The sequence below is a fragment of the Larus michahellis genome, chromosome 5 (genome assembly GCF_964199755.1).
Source record: "Larus michahellis chromosome 5, bLarMic1.1, whole genome shotgun sequence".
NCBI classification, from domain to species: domain Eukaryota; kingdom Metazoa; phylum Chordata; class Aves; order Charadriiformes; family Laridae; genus Larus; species Larus michahellis.
The window spans coordinates 52247754-52266221 of record NC_133900.1 but is presented as its reverse complement, the minus strand read 5'-3'; the positions used below and the strand labels follow the sequence as shown (position 1 = coordinate 52266221).

Genomic DNA, 18468 nt, shown 5'->3' with positions numbered 1-18468 from the left:
AAATAAAAAAAAAAATAATCAAACAAAACAAAAAAACCAACCCCCAACCAACCAACCAAAAGGACCTTTTAAAGGTTCAAATTCTAAAACAAGCCTCTTACCTTTGCAGGTATCCAGAACGGCTCGTTTTCACAGCTGTATCCACAAGACCTTCCCTGCCAGCCATGCAGTGAAAGAAGAATTCCTAAACATAAGCACAATACCTTCATCATTCTGCTAAGTACACCAAGACGGGCAATTTGTACTCTTTCTCAAAAGCCACATATGAAAAATAGGTGAACAAAGCTGATTTATCTATAATCGCAGACACTGTTTTAAAATAACAAGATTAAAATAAGCTTCACAATAAACTGCACAAGCAGTATTAAACTTACAGAAGGTTTGATCCCAGTGAGAAATCTGCCAGTCACAAATCCTCCTGAGCTAGGGGAAAAATCATAAGGCTGGAAACATGGCAGTGACTTGCCAGATGCCATCAGCGGAGGTCTTCGACCTTCCAACTCAATCTGGCCCAGCAAACAAGAAATCTAAATGTAGACAGGAAAAAAGGAAACATCACTTTTCCATCTAACTTTTTGCTCATGTAAGTTCAATGTTTCTTCTTGAAAAACACAGTAAAAAAAAATTAAAATGTTCACAAGAACTTCTCAATAGCTTACATTCCAGGACAAATTACATCAACACATGTAGCTGCCAAGTATTCTAGCTGTCATTACCTGCATTGTATTTACAGTGGATCCTTTGGCTCCTGACTGTACCATCAACTGCAAATTGTTCTCTGGAAAGCTCCTGTGGAGACCAAGGGGCATACAAACCTAAAGAGTTGTGGTGGGGGGAAGGGAACAAAACCTTATTAACAAAATATTAAACAAAAGCAATTCCTGTTGAAGGCTTTAAAAAAGTGAAACAACGAGTAATCACAAACATTCCTATTTATAATTTTAAAAGCATCCTGAATATTAAGCCACCTTCTCATTCAGGGAGGACAAGGATGAGGTGGTGAGGCAGTATGTGAAGCCTCATGCCAGGGACAGATGGAAAGATTCAGCCTCCAGAGCAGTCAGGCACCCCTCATCAACATGAACTTAATAACAAAGTCTTCAAACGAGATTAGTATAACACAGATGCCTCGATGCCAACCTTGTTAATTTCATTGTTGTAACTGTTTACTTCCTCTTTGAATTTCATATCAACCATGTTAAAATCCCTCTGGTCTTTGCAGAGATGGGCATCCTGCCATTTTCCTTGGACCTCCTCACGTGATGCTGTTTCTGGCAAATTAAGAGCAGCTCTAACAGCCTGAAAGTAAAATATGGGGGGTGTCAGGTGCAAAGCAGGCATGATTAAACAGGGCAAAGTTTCAAAAATTTTTCATTATGGGGGGAGAAAAAAATTCTGCCAAGACAGACTTACTTCAATACCATGCTGGCTTGACTTTTCAATGATTTTTTTTCTTCTGTGGTCTGCTTCAGGTTTAACCAAAATATCTTCAATCCCTGTTAAAGAAGAGAGACAGAGCACATAATGTTCTAAACTAAAAAAGGATCTAGGAAGGAACTACATTTGATGTCAGGGATTTTGAGAGCAAAGAGCTGGAAAAGAAAGTCACAATTAAAGATACAATTAAAATAATTGTTAGACTAACTGCAGTTTGAAAAGAAAAAAAATTCTGAGTGGCTTTTGGAGGGAGAAGGCATAGGCTGTCAAAAAACCTACATAACATCAAGTAAGCTAAGATTTAAGGGTGCAAAACCAACTTCCTACCTTAAAAAGTCTTAACTTCAACAGTTTTATAAAATCTTAATCAGTGCACTCACACAAATAAATGTGTTACAGGCCAGTCACATGAAACTGTTTCTTCTCTTCCACCCACTTCAAAGTTCCTATTAGCTGAACTTTGCAGAATCTGTCATTTCCTAGCTTTTTTAAAAAGGTAAACTGAAAATACAGACCCTTGTGATGGCAGGGTCACAAGAACAACAGTTTAGAACAAATAAAAGGTTGGAATCCTAACTCCTATAAGCTATGTGTAAACAGCTTACAGTGAGTGCCACTAAACTGGCTGGAGCACATGATGGATGAGGAGATGCCAAACGACGTGTTTGTCCTTTAAAGATACAAGGAAACAAAATTTTCTTCAAGAGGAAAAAAAATTTGACAACGTATACAGTCAAATGCTGGCACAGGAACTCAGAGAGGCTGCACAATCACCATCCCTGGAGATATTCACAACTTGACTGGACATAGCCCGGCACAGGCTCATCTGTCAGGACTTGTTTTGAGCAGGGAACTGTGTTAGATCACTTCCAGAGGTTCCTCCCAGGTTACAGCACTTGTAAGGGGACAAGTGGGACACTTTACTAGTGAGCTGCGCACATGTTTACAAGGCAAAGGCGTCTACGTCCCCATCGCATGTCCCTCTATTTTCACTCTTTCTGTCCAGCCTTGCTCTCCTTTTCCCATTACAACCTTGCCTCTTCTACTTTATCTCCTCCTGAACCTTATTCATCTCATCCCAAAGTCTCATTTTGCTCTGTCCCAAGTCATCTCATCTTCATCAAATCCCAGACTCCTGCCCCAGTCCCACTGCTCTTTTTCTGATGTTTTAACTCCCTAGTGATCCCAGGCCCGTGATCTTTTCCTATCTAGTTTTTGCACCCTGGCTCTCAAGACGTATTTTCTGTGTCTTACCTTAATCACCTTCTTCACTTCAAAAGATCTCCTTCCTTTTCCCTTGGCTCACAGCAGTCTGTTGGTTCCTCATTACTGCTGTCTAACAGTTGACCACGTCTACATAACTCTAAGTGATCATATTGTGCCTTCAGATCAAAGCCAATTTAAACCCTCGTGCTGTTACATACTATAAGTATTTCAATAGTATAAAAACATCTTTTAAAGCTCTACATGGTAATTTGAAATATTTCAACTATTGCAAGAGAAGAGAGTACAGTAAGGGTCAAATCCTTATTGTGTGCCAAGTGCATTTTTGTATGAGTTTGCAGAGCTGTAATGAAAGTCAAACATTTAGCAAAAGATTTACAGTAGAATGAGATATGCAAGACTTGATTAATAACCCCTCAAAATTCTTCCATCTTGCTTTATCAGTTGCTCTGGTTTCTATACAACAATTCTTTTTCAGAGAAGTAAAACCAAGGACTTATAGGAGGTTTTGATACAAACAAAATTTCAACACAAGACATCTACACTGTTTTATATCTCAGGAGGCGCTGCACAACAGCACTGGTAAATTAGTCCTTGTTTTACTCACCCATTGTAAATCCCCTGTACAGCTGCAGATAAGCAGTAAAGAGGCGTCCTAGACATGTTAGCACTTTCCCACTGGTTTCACCCCCATAGATTTCATAGCAACAGTGGACAAGGCCATAGGCAGAGCTGCCAAAGTGAGCTTTGTCCAAGACTCCACACAGTAATTCCCCATTTCTAATAATAACCTGAAAAATAAAACACAGCTATTCAGGAAAACAGAAATTTTGATCTTATGATCTCTATAGGTTTTTCTGTGTAATCTACATGAAAATAGGTTTAAGTTTATAAAGCCCACATTTGGTGAACGGTTAAATATGATCACGTTATCTATACTTCCAGAATTTATACCAGAAATAAAACTTCTAACACCATCTGTATTTTTCCACCTATAAAGTCAAACAATGAAGACACGTGGTCCAACAAAAACAGATGGAATCTGTATCAGTCAAGAACAGAACAGTTCTTTGTGACCCCCAGGCCTATCCTCTAATCACCACCTTCTGGCAGTAACTGTTGCTGAATATCTGGTTTTAACTTTGTCATCCGCCTGCTTCCCTTCCCATTCCTCTACTCTATACATGCTTTTTTTTTTTTTTTTTTTTTTTTTTTTTTTTTTTTTTTTACAATTCAGCCCAGCCCATCCTCCAGAGTTGCTTCCCCAGCATACCTGAGATTCACACATTGAATCAAGATTTAGACATCTGTTTGCAGGTCCCTTTACCCAGGCTCTTCCACCAATCTTAGCTTTCCCAGTCAAATTCAGTGGGAGCTGTTTTTCTGGAATGATGTTTATTAACAATGTAGAAACAACCTATAAAGAAGCAGGAACAGTGGCAGGAACTATTTATTTGCTATATTCCCTTCTCAACGTAAAGAATTTGGCATGGAGGAGAAAAGCAACATCCCATATGTGTTTTTTCCACTGACAGCAAAGCTTTAAAAGCTCAGAAATCTGAAGTTTACAAGACAGGAATATCCTCTTGCTATTCTAGCCTTTGAAAGACCAAAGAGCTGAGACACATAATTATTCAGAAACATATGGCACCAAAGATTTTTCCAATAAATCGATATGTACATATATATCTATATATTAAAAAAAAAAAAAAAAAGGAAAACCGTTGTCTGTTGGGTTCTACTGGAAAAACTGGCAGAAAATTTCCCCTGATGAGACATTATGAGACATAATATTTGGACTGAATGTTAAACTCTATTAAATAGCAGCAAATGGAGCATTGACTTGGGCTTCCCAGATACTACATCAACCTAATGATGATTTCAACCAACAAGTCAAATACCAGAACATTTACTCACAACCTTTAAGCTGAGAGATTTAAAAGCCCTGACTGGCATAACTTAGTTTACTAGGACCAACAAATTCCTTCTCTGCTCCCATGCCCACAAAATGCAGGGTTATACTTCTATCTGCAACACTGTTCAGAACAGCAATTAAAAGTACTATTCTAATACTGTCATTTTAAATGAAAGACGACTCTGATAGGTCAAGTAACACACACCAAGATCTACATGGTGTTGATTAGATGATGGAATCTGGCTTTTCAGCAACCCTCAGCAGCACTGGTTTTAACATTAGCATTCTGCTTACTTTGGAACCACTGGCATTCTTTAACCAATAAATTATAAACTACCTGCTTTCCTGTCCATAATCTCTGTGGTTTCATAATGGCAGGGGGAAGGATTTTAATTCTTCCTTTTTTGTCTGTTAGTCCTCGGTAAACAAGCTCCATATATTGCTCTCTGGTGAAAAAGCAGCCCCGGATTGTCATGCTGACTCCAGAAATCATGTGATCCTGGATTAAGCCAGGAAGTGGCTTCCCATCCTAGAGAGGTAACAAGAAAAAAGTGTTGGAGGGATAAGAAGTCATGTGCTAGCAGCTCCCAAAATTATTCCAGCTGGATAAAAGCACTAAAGTCATTTGTAAAGAACTTGTCATCACAGCACAACTCTCCACTAAATCTCCTCTGGACACTAACATTAAAAGGAATGATATTGTTTGGATGTGCTGGGCCTTCTTTAGACGAAGAGAATCACAAGTGGAGACAGAACAGAAACCAGGAATAAATCTTAGAATTATAAAAAAAATAAACAAACCCAACAATCATTTATCATTCAACAAAACAAAACGAAAACCAATAAAAAAATCACAGTGATTTCATGTAGAAGTAAATTTATCTGACAGTTTTACTTACCTTTGGAACCAGATACTGTTCATCAGTAAAAGCTAAGGTGTAGGCTTCTGCTCTACCCAGCTCACTCTGTGGAAAATGGGCGTTCATTTCATCGCCATCAAAATCAGCATTGTAAGCCTTGCAGTTGGCATAGTGAAGCCTCAGCACTTTTTCTCCAGGCAGGATTCGGGCCCGGTGAGCTTGGATGGAGGGTCTATGAAGAGTGGGCTGGCGGTTCAGTAAAAGGACATCTCCATTTTTAATATGTCGACATACCTGCAAGGGAATTTTGGTTGCATGCCTCTGAAAAGACTGCAACTTAAAATATACACGTCCAATTTATTTTCTTCCTTGCATTAATGTTCTGCACAAAACTTTGTAACAGAAATCAAGACTACTTGCCCCTGAACGCCCTCTGCTCTCCACCAAACCACACTCTAAAGCTGAATATCCTCCATTAACTCCCACAAACCACAGTGATCAAACCAAGTCAACAGCATGCAAGCCACACTCTACCAATCTCTCCTCTCTCTTGGCAATATAGGGATCAAAGACTGAAAAAGAAAGAAAACTATGCCATTTGTAAATGAGAAAACAAACTATTTACCCAAAACCCACTGGGCTGAATTGATAATACCTGTCGCCATACACCCAGCACTGGACAACCTAGAATAAGGTAATAATATGACCCAGTAGCTGAAGTAGAGGCTGGGGATCTTTAAGTTATAATTTCATGTTTGAGTACAACACAATATATTCTTACCTAGAACAGAGTCTCACAATACTATTTCATTTTAATTTCTCTGTCGGTAACACCCATACATCCATTTAAGTGATTATCAACAGTTTATACAGACTAAATACTGTTATGTTTACCTCCATGACAGGTTCTGAGAGAAATGACACTACAGAAAGACTCAGTCATATATTAGATCTCTACCACGCCTCTAACAGAGACAGGGGTATGCATAACAGTCATTATGAAAAGACTACACATCATCAAAACTTTTGCACTAGCAGCTAAGTAATAAATTCTCAACTCTTGCAAGAGAAGGAGATATAGTCATTAAGAAGTTACAAAGGTTGACTAAGCTGTAGCACAGAGAACTCAAACCCTCCAGGAGCTCCAAAGAAACAACTGACCATAGAATCTTAGAATCCTTTGGGTTTCAAGGGACCTTTAAAGGTCATCTAATCTTTCACCCTCCTTGTGGCTATTCTTCAGAGACAGCACTAAGCATTTCACAAATGTTAACGTCTATACAAACAGATGGATATCAGTGTGGTTGTTTCTCGTTTTGTCATCAGTAAAATGACAGGGTGATGGTAAGATGGATCCCAGATTACAGCAATCAGCGCTAAAACAGAGACCACTCCTCCCCTGCTTGGTTTCACTACCAACATGGCTGACACAGAACAGAGGGCTCTACTTTGTACATACACACGGGCAACACTCTCCTGGAAGACAGGTCACATCCACTGCTTGTGCTGTATCTACTCTACAAGTATACTGAATTTCAGCCTTCAGAACTACAACCAAAAAACTGCTCCAGATACAGAAAAGAAGAGGAAAAAAAAAGACAGAACTGGCTGAGAACGGCAGGAAGGCAGGGGGACATAAAAGCATAAAATGAAAATAGCATTTTATCTTCCAAGATATTCCAAATCATATCTTGGAATAAAGATCCATTTATCTTCTTTTTTACCTTCCCAGGAATAGTCAGCTGTAAAAGAAAGACTACTCCCCATCTTGTTGAGATGAATGCCACATGCTGCACATTAAGAGTAAAATTCAGGACGGAAAAGCGTTTTTTTTTTTTTAATTTGAGGAAGCTTTTCAAGCTTCTCAAGCTTTTGAATCAAGCTTTTCTTCCCACACCCCCCAGCAACTTTTTCTCAGCCACCTACTAAAAGATAACTGTGCCCTAGGAGTCTTTGTGAGCGAGCCTATTGGAATCACTAGCAAGGTGAGTAGCAGTGTTATTTTAAAAAAAACTACCACAGGCGTAAGAAGGCTTCGACAAGCCCTTTGTCATACTCACAATCTTCAGTCCTGACTGGGGTGCTCCTGAAGAAGGAGTGAGGAGTTGCTTGGCTATGGCTTCCCTCTGGGTCAGGCTGCTTGCGCTCAACACTGTACGAGATCCATCTTCATTAATGACCATGGAGGCCCCAGGGTGAACTTTCGGGCCATTTATGACAGCCTGCCTCAGCTCTTTGACATTCCAGGGAGTGACTGGCTGAGGGTAAGTCAGTTTGGTAGCAAATACCTAGACAGGAGGGAAAAGAGGAGAGAAATAACTAGTTGCTCAACTCTGGCTTAAAACAGTACTAAGTCACTGAGAAAACAGCGTCAAATGTTAACTCATATAATGTAAACATAAATTACTTTAAGCTCGTGAATGCATCTCCTCCTTAATCTACTGTCATGCCAAATAAATACATTTCTGTTTTAAAACCATCTACCATAAGAATAGAAACAATGTCCTTTTTATGATTTTCTACTGCAGTAGAAAAGGAAAACTCAATTAACAATTAAAAAAAAAGAAAGTATGATTTTAGATTCTGCAAACAAACTGACAAATACAGAGAAAAAGCAGATTATCACCAGGTCCACTATTTGCAGAAAGGCAAGCAGAAAAGACGATACAATGAAAAGCTCGAATTCAGGCTTCGTGTCATCCGCGTGGTTAAAAATCATTAAGGATGAATGAAGTTGGTGACGTAATTAAGGCCTTTTCTTAAAGGCTGCCATAACTGTTACAAGATACACTGTACAAAGAGCACAGGAAAAACAGGATCTACTTATAAAGTTTGCAACAGTCCATAACCCCAGGAAGCAAGTACATCTTTTCCTTTTTTTAAAGCCTCTTTCCCAGATCTGGTCTTCTGCGTAACGGTAAGAATTTCCTGCTCTTCAATGCTCCTTCTTTACTAACACACAGTAGTAACTAACACACAGCTATGACACACTGGAGAGGAAAGAGTCCAGATGAGTCAGAAAGTCTCTAAATTTTAAACTATTTACTATATAGGTGAAAGTGTTACAGTGTAGTTCAGTTCCCAGAAGCACCAAAAAGAAACGCTCCTTTATTTATTCTTACCATAGGAATGCCAATCTCATTGGTACCAATGTACATATCGGGGCAAATGACTGATCGAGCAGCAAAATCCACACGCTTTCCCATCATGTGCTTGCGGAACAGTCCTTCCTTCTTCTCTAATAGCTTTGAAAACAGAAGTTAAGTTAATGATTAAAATGTGAAAGCATGCAACATCAGACAGATGCTTCAGACATTACAGTGACAAGTATTGCGAAAATGCCTACACACTAACCACAAATATTTCACTTTTTTCTTATGCCATCAGCTTCTTGTTTTCACTGTCCGTGACACACAAAGTCCAGAGTCTCTAAGATTCTGACAGCTACCCACCTGACGAATACCAGGGTATTTTTCTGTTGTTAGTTTGTCCATATCACTATCAAATACAATGTTGACATGGCTCTGAAGACGAATCCAAGCATTGTACAGCTTATCTGCAATGGTCTGTCCTGTTATCATTGTCAGGACAGAATGGTCCAGAGGTTCATTATTCTCTCCTGTCTCCTATAGAAACAGAAATCAGAAACTTGAACTTAACAAAAAAATACCTTCCATTTACTAGGCTGAAATTAGAACATTAAATAGCAAATGAAACATTAGCCACTATTTTCCACCTCACTGAAGACATTAACTTTAAAAAAAAAAAAAAAAGAAAAAACCCCAAACCGTATTAACAATGTACACTTAATTTTCAAATTATTACAACCAAGTGCCTCAGACAGGTCTACTGTCAAGCTTCATAAACTGACTTGGATGGGAGTCAACAAATACTACAGATACATATACCAGTGGGATTTTAAAAGATGATTGCTAATCAATCATCTCCTGGTAAGTGACAGTCCTCTTTACAAATCAGGTGTTACTGGTTAGTCAGTCTGTGCTATGAATCACTGTGCTACCAGAAAGTCCTATTCTTAGATAAAAATAACATAAATCCAAGAGCTTTCATCACCTACATCGCTTTGTTTTCACAGTCTAAAAATTGGTATACCACACATCCAAAACACATTAACCTCCTGTCATATGAAACATTTTAAAACATATCCCCACCTAGTGGCTAAAAATGTTTTCAAAATATTTTACATATAGGATGTAAATCAAGTTCAGGTGAAAATAAGTCCAGTATCAAAGAACCCTCAATAATACAGTTCATCAACAAATATGAAGAGGCATGGTGACATACATTGTTACTAATTAATGTTATTTATGAATTTTTTGTTTCTATTTAGACATCAGTGATCAAAACCAACCACGATCACAACTGGCTCTACTAGGCTTAAAAGATAAAGTGGCTTTTTCCCCCCCCTTCATCATTTTTCTTTCAATGAGATGTTGGAAAAGTTTTATTATGAACTGTTGGTGCCATATATATTTCATTCTCCAGTAACAGGAGCCTGTTATGTCTCACATACAGTTATCTAATACAAAAAACATGTCTAAAGGAGTCTGCGTAAAGTATTTTTCCCTCTGCACCAGGCAGGTGAGTGGAAAGAGGCCTGAGAGGAAAAAAGAAAAAAAAACGGCTGTGGAGACAACTTCCAACAGCTCAGGCAAAAATTGTTATCGAACAGTTTAAACAGGAGCCTACCTGAACTCAATCCACATATCCAAAACCCAAAGAATAAGATAAAGAGTGAATCTTACCGTTTGTATTTCTTCTGTAATTTTTATTGGCTGACATTGCTCTTTTGCCATGAAAACCAAGAGCTTCCGTATCAGTTTCACATCTTTCATGACAGCCTGCAAGTTCACAGTCTGACCATTTGTAAACAGTCGGTCTCCAAGACGATTCACAGGACGATACCTACAGCAGATCAAAATTATTTTAGAAGATTAAAGCCACTGAGAAATAGCATAATAAGCCTCAAACGTTCTAAGCTAAGTCTTCAATTAATAAAAAATAATCCCTATAAACTAACAGTGAGCATTTAAAAAAGTCATATATTATCCTGGGACAGTCATAAAAGAGGAATGATTCCTTAACAAGAAATTCTACCAGTATTATACAGCTACAATACTCTATAATAATTTAAAATATTAATACTAAAATACATTTTATCATAATCAGTATTTCAGTCCTTTAACAAACTCATTTGAAGTTATAATAAAACTCATCATCAGTTACTGCTGTGATTTTCATTATTTTATTTTTTTTTTAAACACTCCACTGACACTTTAGCAGGCCAGTGTCTGTACTACAGGTGTTTGCATCTCTGACTCCTGCAAAAAGTATGTTCTAAACCCCATGATTTCTACAAAAGTTTTTTGGGGGAAATTTTACCTTGAAGGCGGAACCACAAGTAGATCTAAAAAAAACATGTCCGGACTGAATCCTGAACTGTCATGGGGATCCATCCCAGGGAAGAGATAACGCAAAAAGAAACCTAAAAAGATAAAACAGAAAAGATAAACTTATTAGCACTGCTATTGTTTAGGAATCCAAACCCCCACACGCATCTCATCAAGCAAGTCAAGACAATCTGCTAAGTTAAATCCTAGTGAGCTTGTTTAAAACAAAAACATGTAGGCATACTTTAGAAAGAATTGCCATTGTTCTTTTTGGCCACGTACATCATTTTTCAGAAACAACTATGAACATAAATATAGAGTACAGCAAAAGAAAAAAGCAAAACAGCAGGAAGAAACAGTTTCCAGCTACTAGCTGTGACTAATAGATAAAAATGCTTTGGTTTTTCCTGGCAACTGCAGACAGATTCGAAGTGCAGGGAACTCAAAAGCAGAGACTGCTAAATACATTCTCAGTCTTTAACCAATGTAACTGTGGGGAATATTAGGTGCAGCACCATATAAATACCAAATTCTCTGTAAACAACAATTGTGATTTGTGGAGAGCCGCAATTTAAGAATAGCTAGTCAAACTATTCATTGAATCCAGCTCTCTACGTTCACTAGCCATCCGTCCTCCTGTAACAAAAATCTATCTTGCAGAGAGGAGCTCTTAAGGCAAAAGACAAAGATTTGACAAGGAGCTCATACAAGAACATTTGCAGACTTTGTCCATGAAATGATACAGAAAACAAAGTAGTGTTGCTCTTAACAACCGTTACCTTCATTCTTCCACAGAGCCAGGACGTATTCCTTGGCAGTCATCGGTGTCAGGTACCCTCTCTTACCTAACTGGCTTTCCTCAATACCTGAAAAAAAAAAAGGAAAAAAAAAAAAAAAAAGAAAAGAAAAGAAAATCACAAGAGGTTACTTTGAAAGTTTTTTTGTTTATAATGCTAAATGCTTCCAGCTCAGAGAAGGAATGGAAGTACATACAAAATATACTGGCTGACATCTACATTAAAATTGTCATTAACATGATCACCTTGGGAATATGAAATTAACTAAACAGCCTTCTCAGCATGGAAAAAAAAAAGCCATTTCTGAGCCATTTCGATATAAGTAACTGAAATAAAACTCAACTTTAACCATCTAAAGCTTATGCTTTATTTGATTAATGGTGAGCTGGACTCCTCCAAATGATCTCATCCACTGACCAAAACACAAATCAAGAGTCCACCTGCAGCTGGTGAGCACAGAAGTGGGTTTCACGTATTACCAGTGAGATCAAGGTTGCCACGAAATACCCAACTGGATGAGACAATGGAAACAGTCAGCAATCCATCTATATTATAAGTTAGAGTCTGGGCTAACTGTATTTTGGCGAGAAAGGAAAACGCATGGTTTTGCTACTGAAAAGCAGAAAGATCATTTTTTCAAAAAAAGCCAGAGATTTTAGGTCTCAACTTCCACTCCTCTTCCAGGTGAGCCCCATGTGTCCCAGCAAAGCCAGAGTACATGCCTCTACAAAAAGCAATTCTCCCATGACCTCAGATAAGGTTTCCTACTTTTCTTTTGGCCAAGGTCCAGAAATCCAGATTTTTCCACCCTGAAGCTTCAGTCCCCCATTCCTTCACATAGAAAAAAAAACTTTCCATCCCTTAAAAATGAATACATCAATGCCAAAGTTAAAAGTACTCCTTCCGAGATTCAATACAACGAGCAACCGTGACCGTGACACAGGTTATGCAGAATGAACATAACTGTACAGTCCATCCCATTTCAGAAGATATAATACTTCCCTGTAATGAAAGTAATCAAGCAGTGTTACAGCCTTGGGATTTGAACACCGACAGGAGCAAGATACTTATTAACTGTACTTCAGCTGTGAATGTTGACTGCAAGAATATGGTTAGTTTTGAAGTCTTCTGTGGTAAGGCAAGGTATTCCAAATCTGGCAAGTCACTAGACCTTCCAGAACAACTATTTTCTTCACTAGCATAATAAAACAAGCCCCCACACTTTGGACAGTCCAAAAGGGGCTCAAATAAAAAGCCCAAAGTAGCACCCTACAATTTAAAGGGGTGAAATCACAGTTGTCACTGAAAAGTGACAACAGAATAAGCAAATGGAATAAGCTCTCTATATAAATATTTTCTAAGGGTTAAAGAGCTCACACACAAACCTGCTTCAATTCTACCTGGTTATGTAAAGGATGAAGGATACAACAAGAAGAAAAAAGTAAGTTTAAAGTGATTCAAAGACTAGCTTAATTTAGCCTAGAAAGTGTGACCTACTTTCACTATCTTTTCCTCTTTAAGAGGAAATACTTCCATAAGAGTTCGTATTACACAATTTTCTTTCTGAAGTAAGGTTGGTGATCTTCCTCCTAGTTATTTTTTATCTAGTCTCTCTATTTTAAAAATCTAGCAGAAAATGATCTACCCGCCAAAAATTAAGTGTCCCAAAACCACATTAGAGTTGACATAGATTATGCTTTTGTACTTCTTTTTCTGACATAAAGACACTCAAAGTTGCAAAAGCACAGAAGGCTTGCAAATAGAGAAATTTAACGGAGTGGAGTATTCCCCTACTGCTGAGCTTACTGTTTTATTTAAATTTTTTATAAATGAGTCTCAAATCACTGCTAAGAATCTGCGCACCTTGAATATAGGAAAATAAGTGCAAACATATTTGAGGGGAAGACAAATACTTTACCTGCTGGTTCATCCAGAATGCCCTCCTCTCCAGACTTACGGTACACTGTAGAAGGATAGGTTACTGTCAGTTTGCTGTTATGCTCTTTTCGCACTAGTGATCTCCTAGATCTTGAAAAAAAAAGAAAACCAGGAAAGGCAGGTAAAAGTTAATAAAAATGCTCACAATATTTTACTTTACATCAGCTATTTACTTCTTCATGTAGTTAACCTTACTTGCAGTTTGGGCATTTCTTTGAACTCATATGTGCTTTCCAGAACTGTGTTATCAGTTTATTTCTACACTCGCACACGTTTTTTACCTGATAAAGGAAAAAAAGAAAAAGGACTTCAAAATAATGAAATAATAAAAATAAATTAACACACTTGATATGAAGAATTTATTAAACACTATATAACTGATGTTAACTATCAACACAAACATTATTTGTATTACTGCACACACATCCTTGTATTGATTTAACTCATGCCTTGATCTCTGGCGTTCTTCCATCATCTTCCCATATTCTCCTGGAAACATACACCTCCCAACACTCACCACCTTCCTTTTTAAATTTATTTAATAAATAGTCTTCATTTTTCAAGTCAGTACTAAATTTTAAAGCTTTTCTCTAATGATGATATAAGAAGACAGAAGACTGATAAAAATAATTTCTTTTGACTGCTCATGAATGTATGATTTCCAAAGTGATCAAGGTTAGTTTGGAAACAAGTGCTTAAGAAATTAAACCTGGTTTATAAACAAATCTGCTCTAAGATGTTAGACCTTTAAATATCTTCTTCACTAAGATTTTCCTTTAAACTAACAAGGTACATTAAACTGCATTTCAATGGAAATGAGAATTCAATTACATAACACTTTCTAAAAATTTCACTGTAAGTAACTGCAAATTTGCTGGATGCATGAGTTCTCAAAAAAAAGTTCTGCAGCTCAAAAGAGCTGGAGCGTAATACAGAGAAGAAATAACATCTGTAGGTAATGTGCTGACAACAGTATCGTATTATTTTTATATGATATTTACACCACTAAAACATTTACCTACACAAAGTGTATTTTCCACAAACGTAATAGTTATACTAACAGGAAATAAAGTCTTTTTAAGCTTAATTCCAGACATTTCACCAGAAAGCCCTCTAAATATAACACAGTTCAGAACTCTAAGACAAAATCTAGAGTTTATACAGTCAAGACAAACTTTCTTCAGCACATTACTATTTTAAGAGGACAAATATCTCAGGAGAAGCGCTGATTGTACTTACATTCGAACACTGATCCCTTATTTGAGAACTTTGTAATATTTCCTGAACGTGGCGATTTAACTCTTCTTCGATTTCTGAACCTGTTGCATCTGCACATTGCTCTAAAAACTAAAAGAAACAGAATAAAAGAAATTGGGAAAGCTCTATAGTTACAGGGCTACCAACTCAAAAAAAGAATGGAGAAATACACAGTACTTACCCTGTTCAGAATGACTTCAAGATCATGAACGGCATGAAGCAACCCCTTCTCCAGAACCTTCAGCTGACTTAGCAGTAAGTGAACCACAGCTCGAGCACATGTCAGCATGTGACAATTTAAACACGAACCTCGAATTAGAAGGTATAATTTCTGGAAAGAAAAGGGGGAAAAGTTATCCTGGTAGATTTAGTAGCTTGCACAGTAAGCAAGCAAACAGATTTGTTTGAATTTAGAGAAAGTGCTACTGTAATTGAGAAACTAGACTAATTGTGAAATTTAATCATAAAGAATTAGACTGAAAAAAAATATTTCGTACAACCACACAAACTCATATGCAAAGCACAATCTGTATCTGTAGAGAAACTATCTGCAGACCATCTACATAACAGATACAGAGGTTAAGAGGAAAAGCCTGTTGTACCTATAGCAACTCTGGGACTAAGACTACTCTTACATAGCTCTGTAATTACAGCTTCTAACCGTTTGTCCCATAAAGGACAATGTGGTACCTAAAACTCCACACTAGTAAAACGAAATCTTTTAGTCACAAGTACTACCAGCGTCCCTCAAAATTCTTCATGTAACCACACTCTCCTCCAGCTTCAGAAAAATGTCAGTGTTTTGTCGGTTTTTACGGTTTTATTCCTTGGCGAAATAGAAGTTACTTTACTTCAGAGCTGGGTCAGCACTAGAAATGGGATGGACCTCATCTAACTTCAGTCATCTGGAAGTGAGGTTTTTTAGTCTCAGTAGCCTATGCAGGAGCCAGCTACTCTAAATGGGGAGAAAAAAAGGGGGGAAATTCATCCCAACTCAGGTTCCTGTTACAGGCTAGATAAATCTTCCTCTGTAAATAGCCCCACTCCTCAGACTCTGGAAAGAGCCAAAAAGTATAATCAGATTATGCATCTAACTCTCATAAAACCAAAACAAGGCAAATCCTACCCTTACAGCCAGGAATCCTTTCACATTTAAAAGATGACCTTTTGAAAAAACACCCACACGATGCAGTTAGAAATGTGCTGTTTCACCATCACCAGTAGCTTTCAAAGCAAGCTTATAACACCTGTCCCAAAAGATGCACACCAAGCCATATCTCTGCTCTACATTAGGTATCCCACATACCATGTAAATGCAACAGTTGTAAAGCTAGGAGAAGCACATGTATCTGACTTGCGGATGGAAGAAATCTTGACAGCCTTTTTTTTTTTTTTAATTGAAAAAACTCATGGATTTTTATATAGCTTAGGATTTTTCATCTCTCTGCTGACAGCAAACTTGCAATGCTATATTGTTCCGTTTACTTGGCACACACGTTATCTCAGCATATTACTGGATAGGTTGTTGGGTTCTAACCACATTGATCCAGTTTCCTAGAATTTATTCTGGAATAAGAGGACCTACTGGGCAGAATGTACAACACAGCTATTTAGAACAAAAACAAGCCCTGAATGTCCAGAAAGCACTTGGAGATCCTAGGTAGCTGTTCGTGTGAGTTTGTAGCAGTCATTTAAAGGAAGCAACTAACAATTTTTACTGCACCATCTATTTAATTAAGGCATGACACCCTACAGTCGGTCATATAGTTTAGTGATCAACATTCCCCCTCTCTTGTTGATCAATATTGAGTAAAATAATAGTTACAACGAAGTGTATGTTTTGCAAAGCCTAAGGATTCTATTTTTATTGAACTATCATGACACAACAAACTTTTTCTACTACCTTTGATGTTATTACACATAAACTTAGAGAGAAGACAGATCTCGGCACCTTTACTGTTTTCAAGGGCTAAAAACTGTATGGCAGCTTGAGCACCACCACCCATTTCACCAGCAAGACAATAATTAGGCATACATACATCAAAAAAAAGAGGGTTGTAGACAGTCAGAGGCAGTTCTATATGGCCAAAATGACCAGGGCAGTTCCTGAAGTTCTGCATGCAAGTTGCACACACTTCCTTGGAGTCTGGAGGTCCCAAAGACAAGTCATACAGTCCATTACTGGCTGGATTCCCCATATTATCCAAATACTGAGGATTTGTTATGGCTTTTACACTCAGTTTCCTGAAGTTGAAAGAAAAGAATAAAAAAAGAGAAAATCAATGTCAGTAAACAGGCACATGATATATACTTGAATGCTACAACTAGCATTGACATGTGTTACCTATATGACATTTTACTGATGAAAACATCTTTCTGAGGGAACTTTGCAAATGCAATGGGAATTTCTGTACCATTGATTTAATTGTCCAAGTACAACCATTCATACCACAGCAAATATTTCTTTTACATCTTTAGCCATTCTATTAAGTCTGTGTCTTCTCAAGCAATAGGAGAAGTATAAAACCAACAAAAACACCTACAGATGACAGCTGCACATCACACCAACACTAAAGAAATGCTGACAGCTCTCTAGAACTCCAGGAAAGACGACCTGCTGTAAAAAGCTGCAAAAACCCCTCTGCAACAAAGATCTCAGCTCCGTGATAGTTATGCTGGTGTTAAAATACCTGAACATTCTCCCCTTGCTGAAACCAGCAAGGTCTCTTCCGTGCTGGACACTCGGGATCAGATCCCAGGCCAGGCTTCCAGCAGTGTGCCCACCAAGGAACAAGACCAGCCTGACCAGCACTGGGCTTCTCCAGGGTCTGTCAGGTCCTGCTGGCGCTGAGGTGCAGGCAGTGGCGGGAAGCCAACACCCCCCCGCCCTCAGGAGAGGCCCCCCGAGAGAGGCGCAGCCTTCGCCCTTCCAGAACGAGTTTATGCCGCACCCCACAGCCTCTGCCCCTGACAGCACATGGAAACGACCGTCCTCCCCCTGGGTCCATTGCCAGCGAGGGGCTCTCCTGAGAGAGCTAGGGCCGCCTCCCTGTCCCCCCACAGACCCTTTTCCCCTGCCCCCCTCAGCCTCACACAAGGAACCGCTCCCGGCCCCACAGCCCTTCCCTACTCCTCCAAAACCCCCAGCGGCCCCAAGATACGCAATAGGTCTGAGAGCCCCACAGAGAGTTCAGCAGCCCCCAACCCTCGACGATCGGGGGGTACTCAGCTGCCCCCATCCCGGTGGCTGCTGAGGGCCAAGGCGCAGCCGGACTACATGTCCCAGCAGGCCGCGCGCCCACAGCCCGCCAAGGCCTGTCGGCGTGGTGGCGCGCGGCACGCCGGGAGTTGTAGTCCTCTACAGCACCCACAGGGCGGGGGAAGAGAACAACCCATCGCCTGCCGTGGCTCCTCACCTAATCTCCTCGGCCGTGTACATCCCGAAGGAGACACCAACCAGCCGCCGCCACGGCACCACTTTCGGCGGCCTCATGGCGGGCGAGCGATTTATCCCCGGCCGCTGGTTCGCCCTTCTCTGCTGCCGCCGAAGCTTCTGCGCCACGGCAAGCACCACGCGGTCCCGGTGGCACGGGCAGGCGGGGCCGGGCGGTACCACCGCCGGCAGAGGG

General features: G+C 39.2%; 1 protein-coding gene across 2 annotated transcripts in view; it reads right to left on the bottom strand.

Moving 5' to 3' along the window:
* POLR1A (RNA polymerase I subunit A) overlaps positions 1-18435 on the bottom strand; it is a 35250-nt gene extending 16815 nt beyond the window's left edge. Inside the window, exons 1-21 of one of the 2 annotated variants that reach the window (XM_074587286.1) lie at positions 18256-18435; positions 16879-17083; positions 15021-15170; positions 14822-14929; positions 13778-13863; positions 13563-13672; positions 11627-11713; positions 10840-10942; positions 10203-10362; positions 8889-9062; positions 8559-8681; positions 7497-7724; positions 5476-5730; positions 4914-5105; positions 3935-4078; positions 3269-3452; positions 1414-1496; positions 1141-1299; positions 717-815; positions 375-527; positions 102-184 (exon numbers count right to left, since the gene is read on the bottom strand). In XM_074587286.1, the coding sequence (XP_074443387.1) occupies positions 102-184; positions 375-527; positions 717-815; positions 1141-1299; positions 1414-1496; positions 3269-3452; positions 3935-4078; positions 4914-5105; positions 5476-5730; positions 7497-7724; positions 8559-8681; positions 8889-9062; positions 10203-10362; positions 10840-10942; positions 11627-11713; positions 13563-13672; positions 13778-13863; positions 14822-14929; positions 15021-15170; positions 16879-17083; positions 18256-18332 (2963 nt within the window). In that variant the 5' untranslated portion in view covers positions 18333-18435. Of the gene's footprint in view, positions 1-101; positions 185-374; positions 528-716; positions 816-1140; positions 1300-1413; positions 1497-3268; positions 3453-3934; positions 4079-4913; positions 5106-5475; positions 5731-7496; positions 7725-8558; positions 8682-8888; positions 9063-10202; positions 10363-10839; positions 10943-11626; positions 11714-13562; positions 13673-13777; positions 13864-14821; positions 14930-15020; positions 15171-16878; positions 17084-17529; positions 17656-18255 lie in introns of those variants that run through there. The other variant, XM_074587285.1, reaches the window with a different exon arrangement.
* Between the last annotated feature and the right edge of the window lie 33 nt (positions 18436-18468).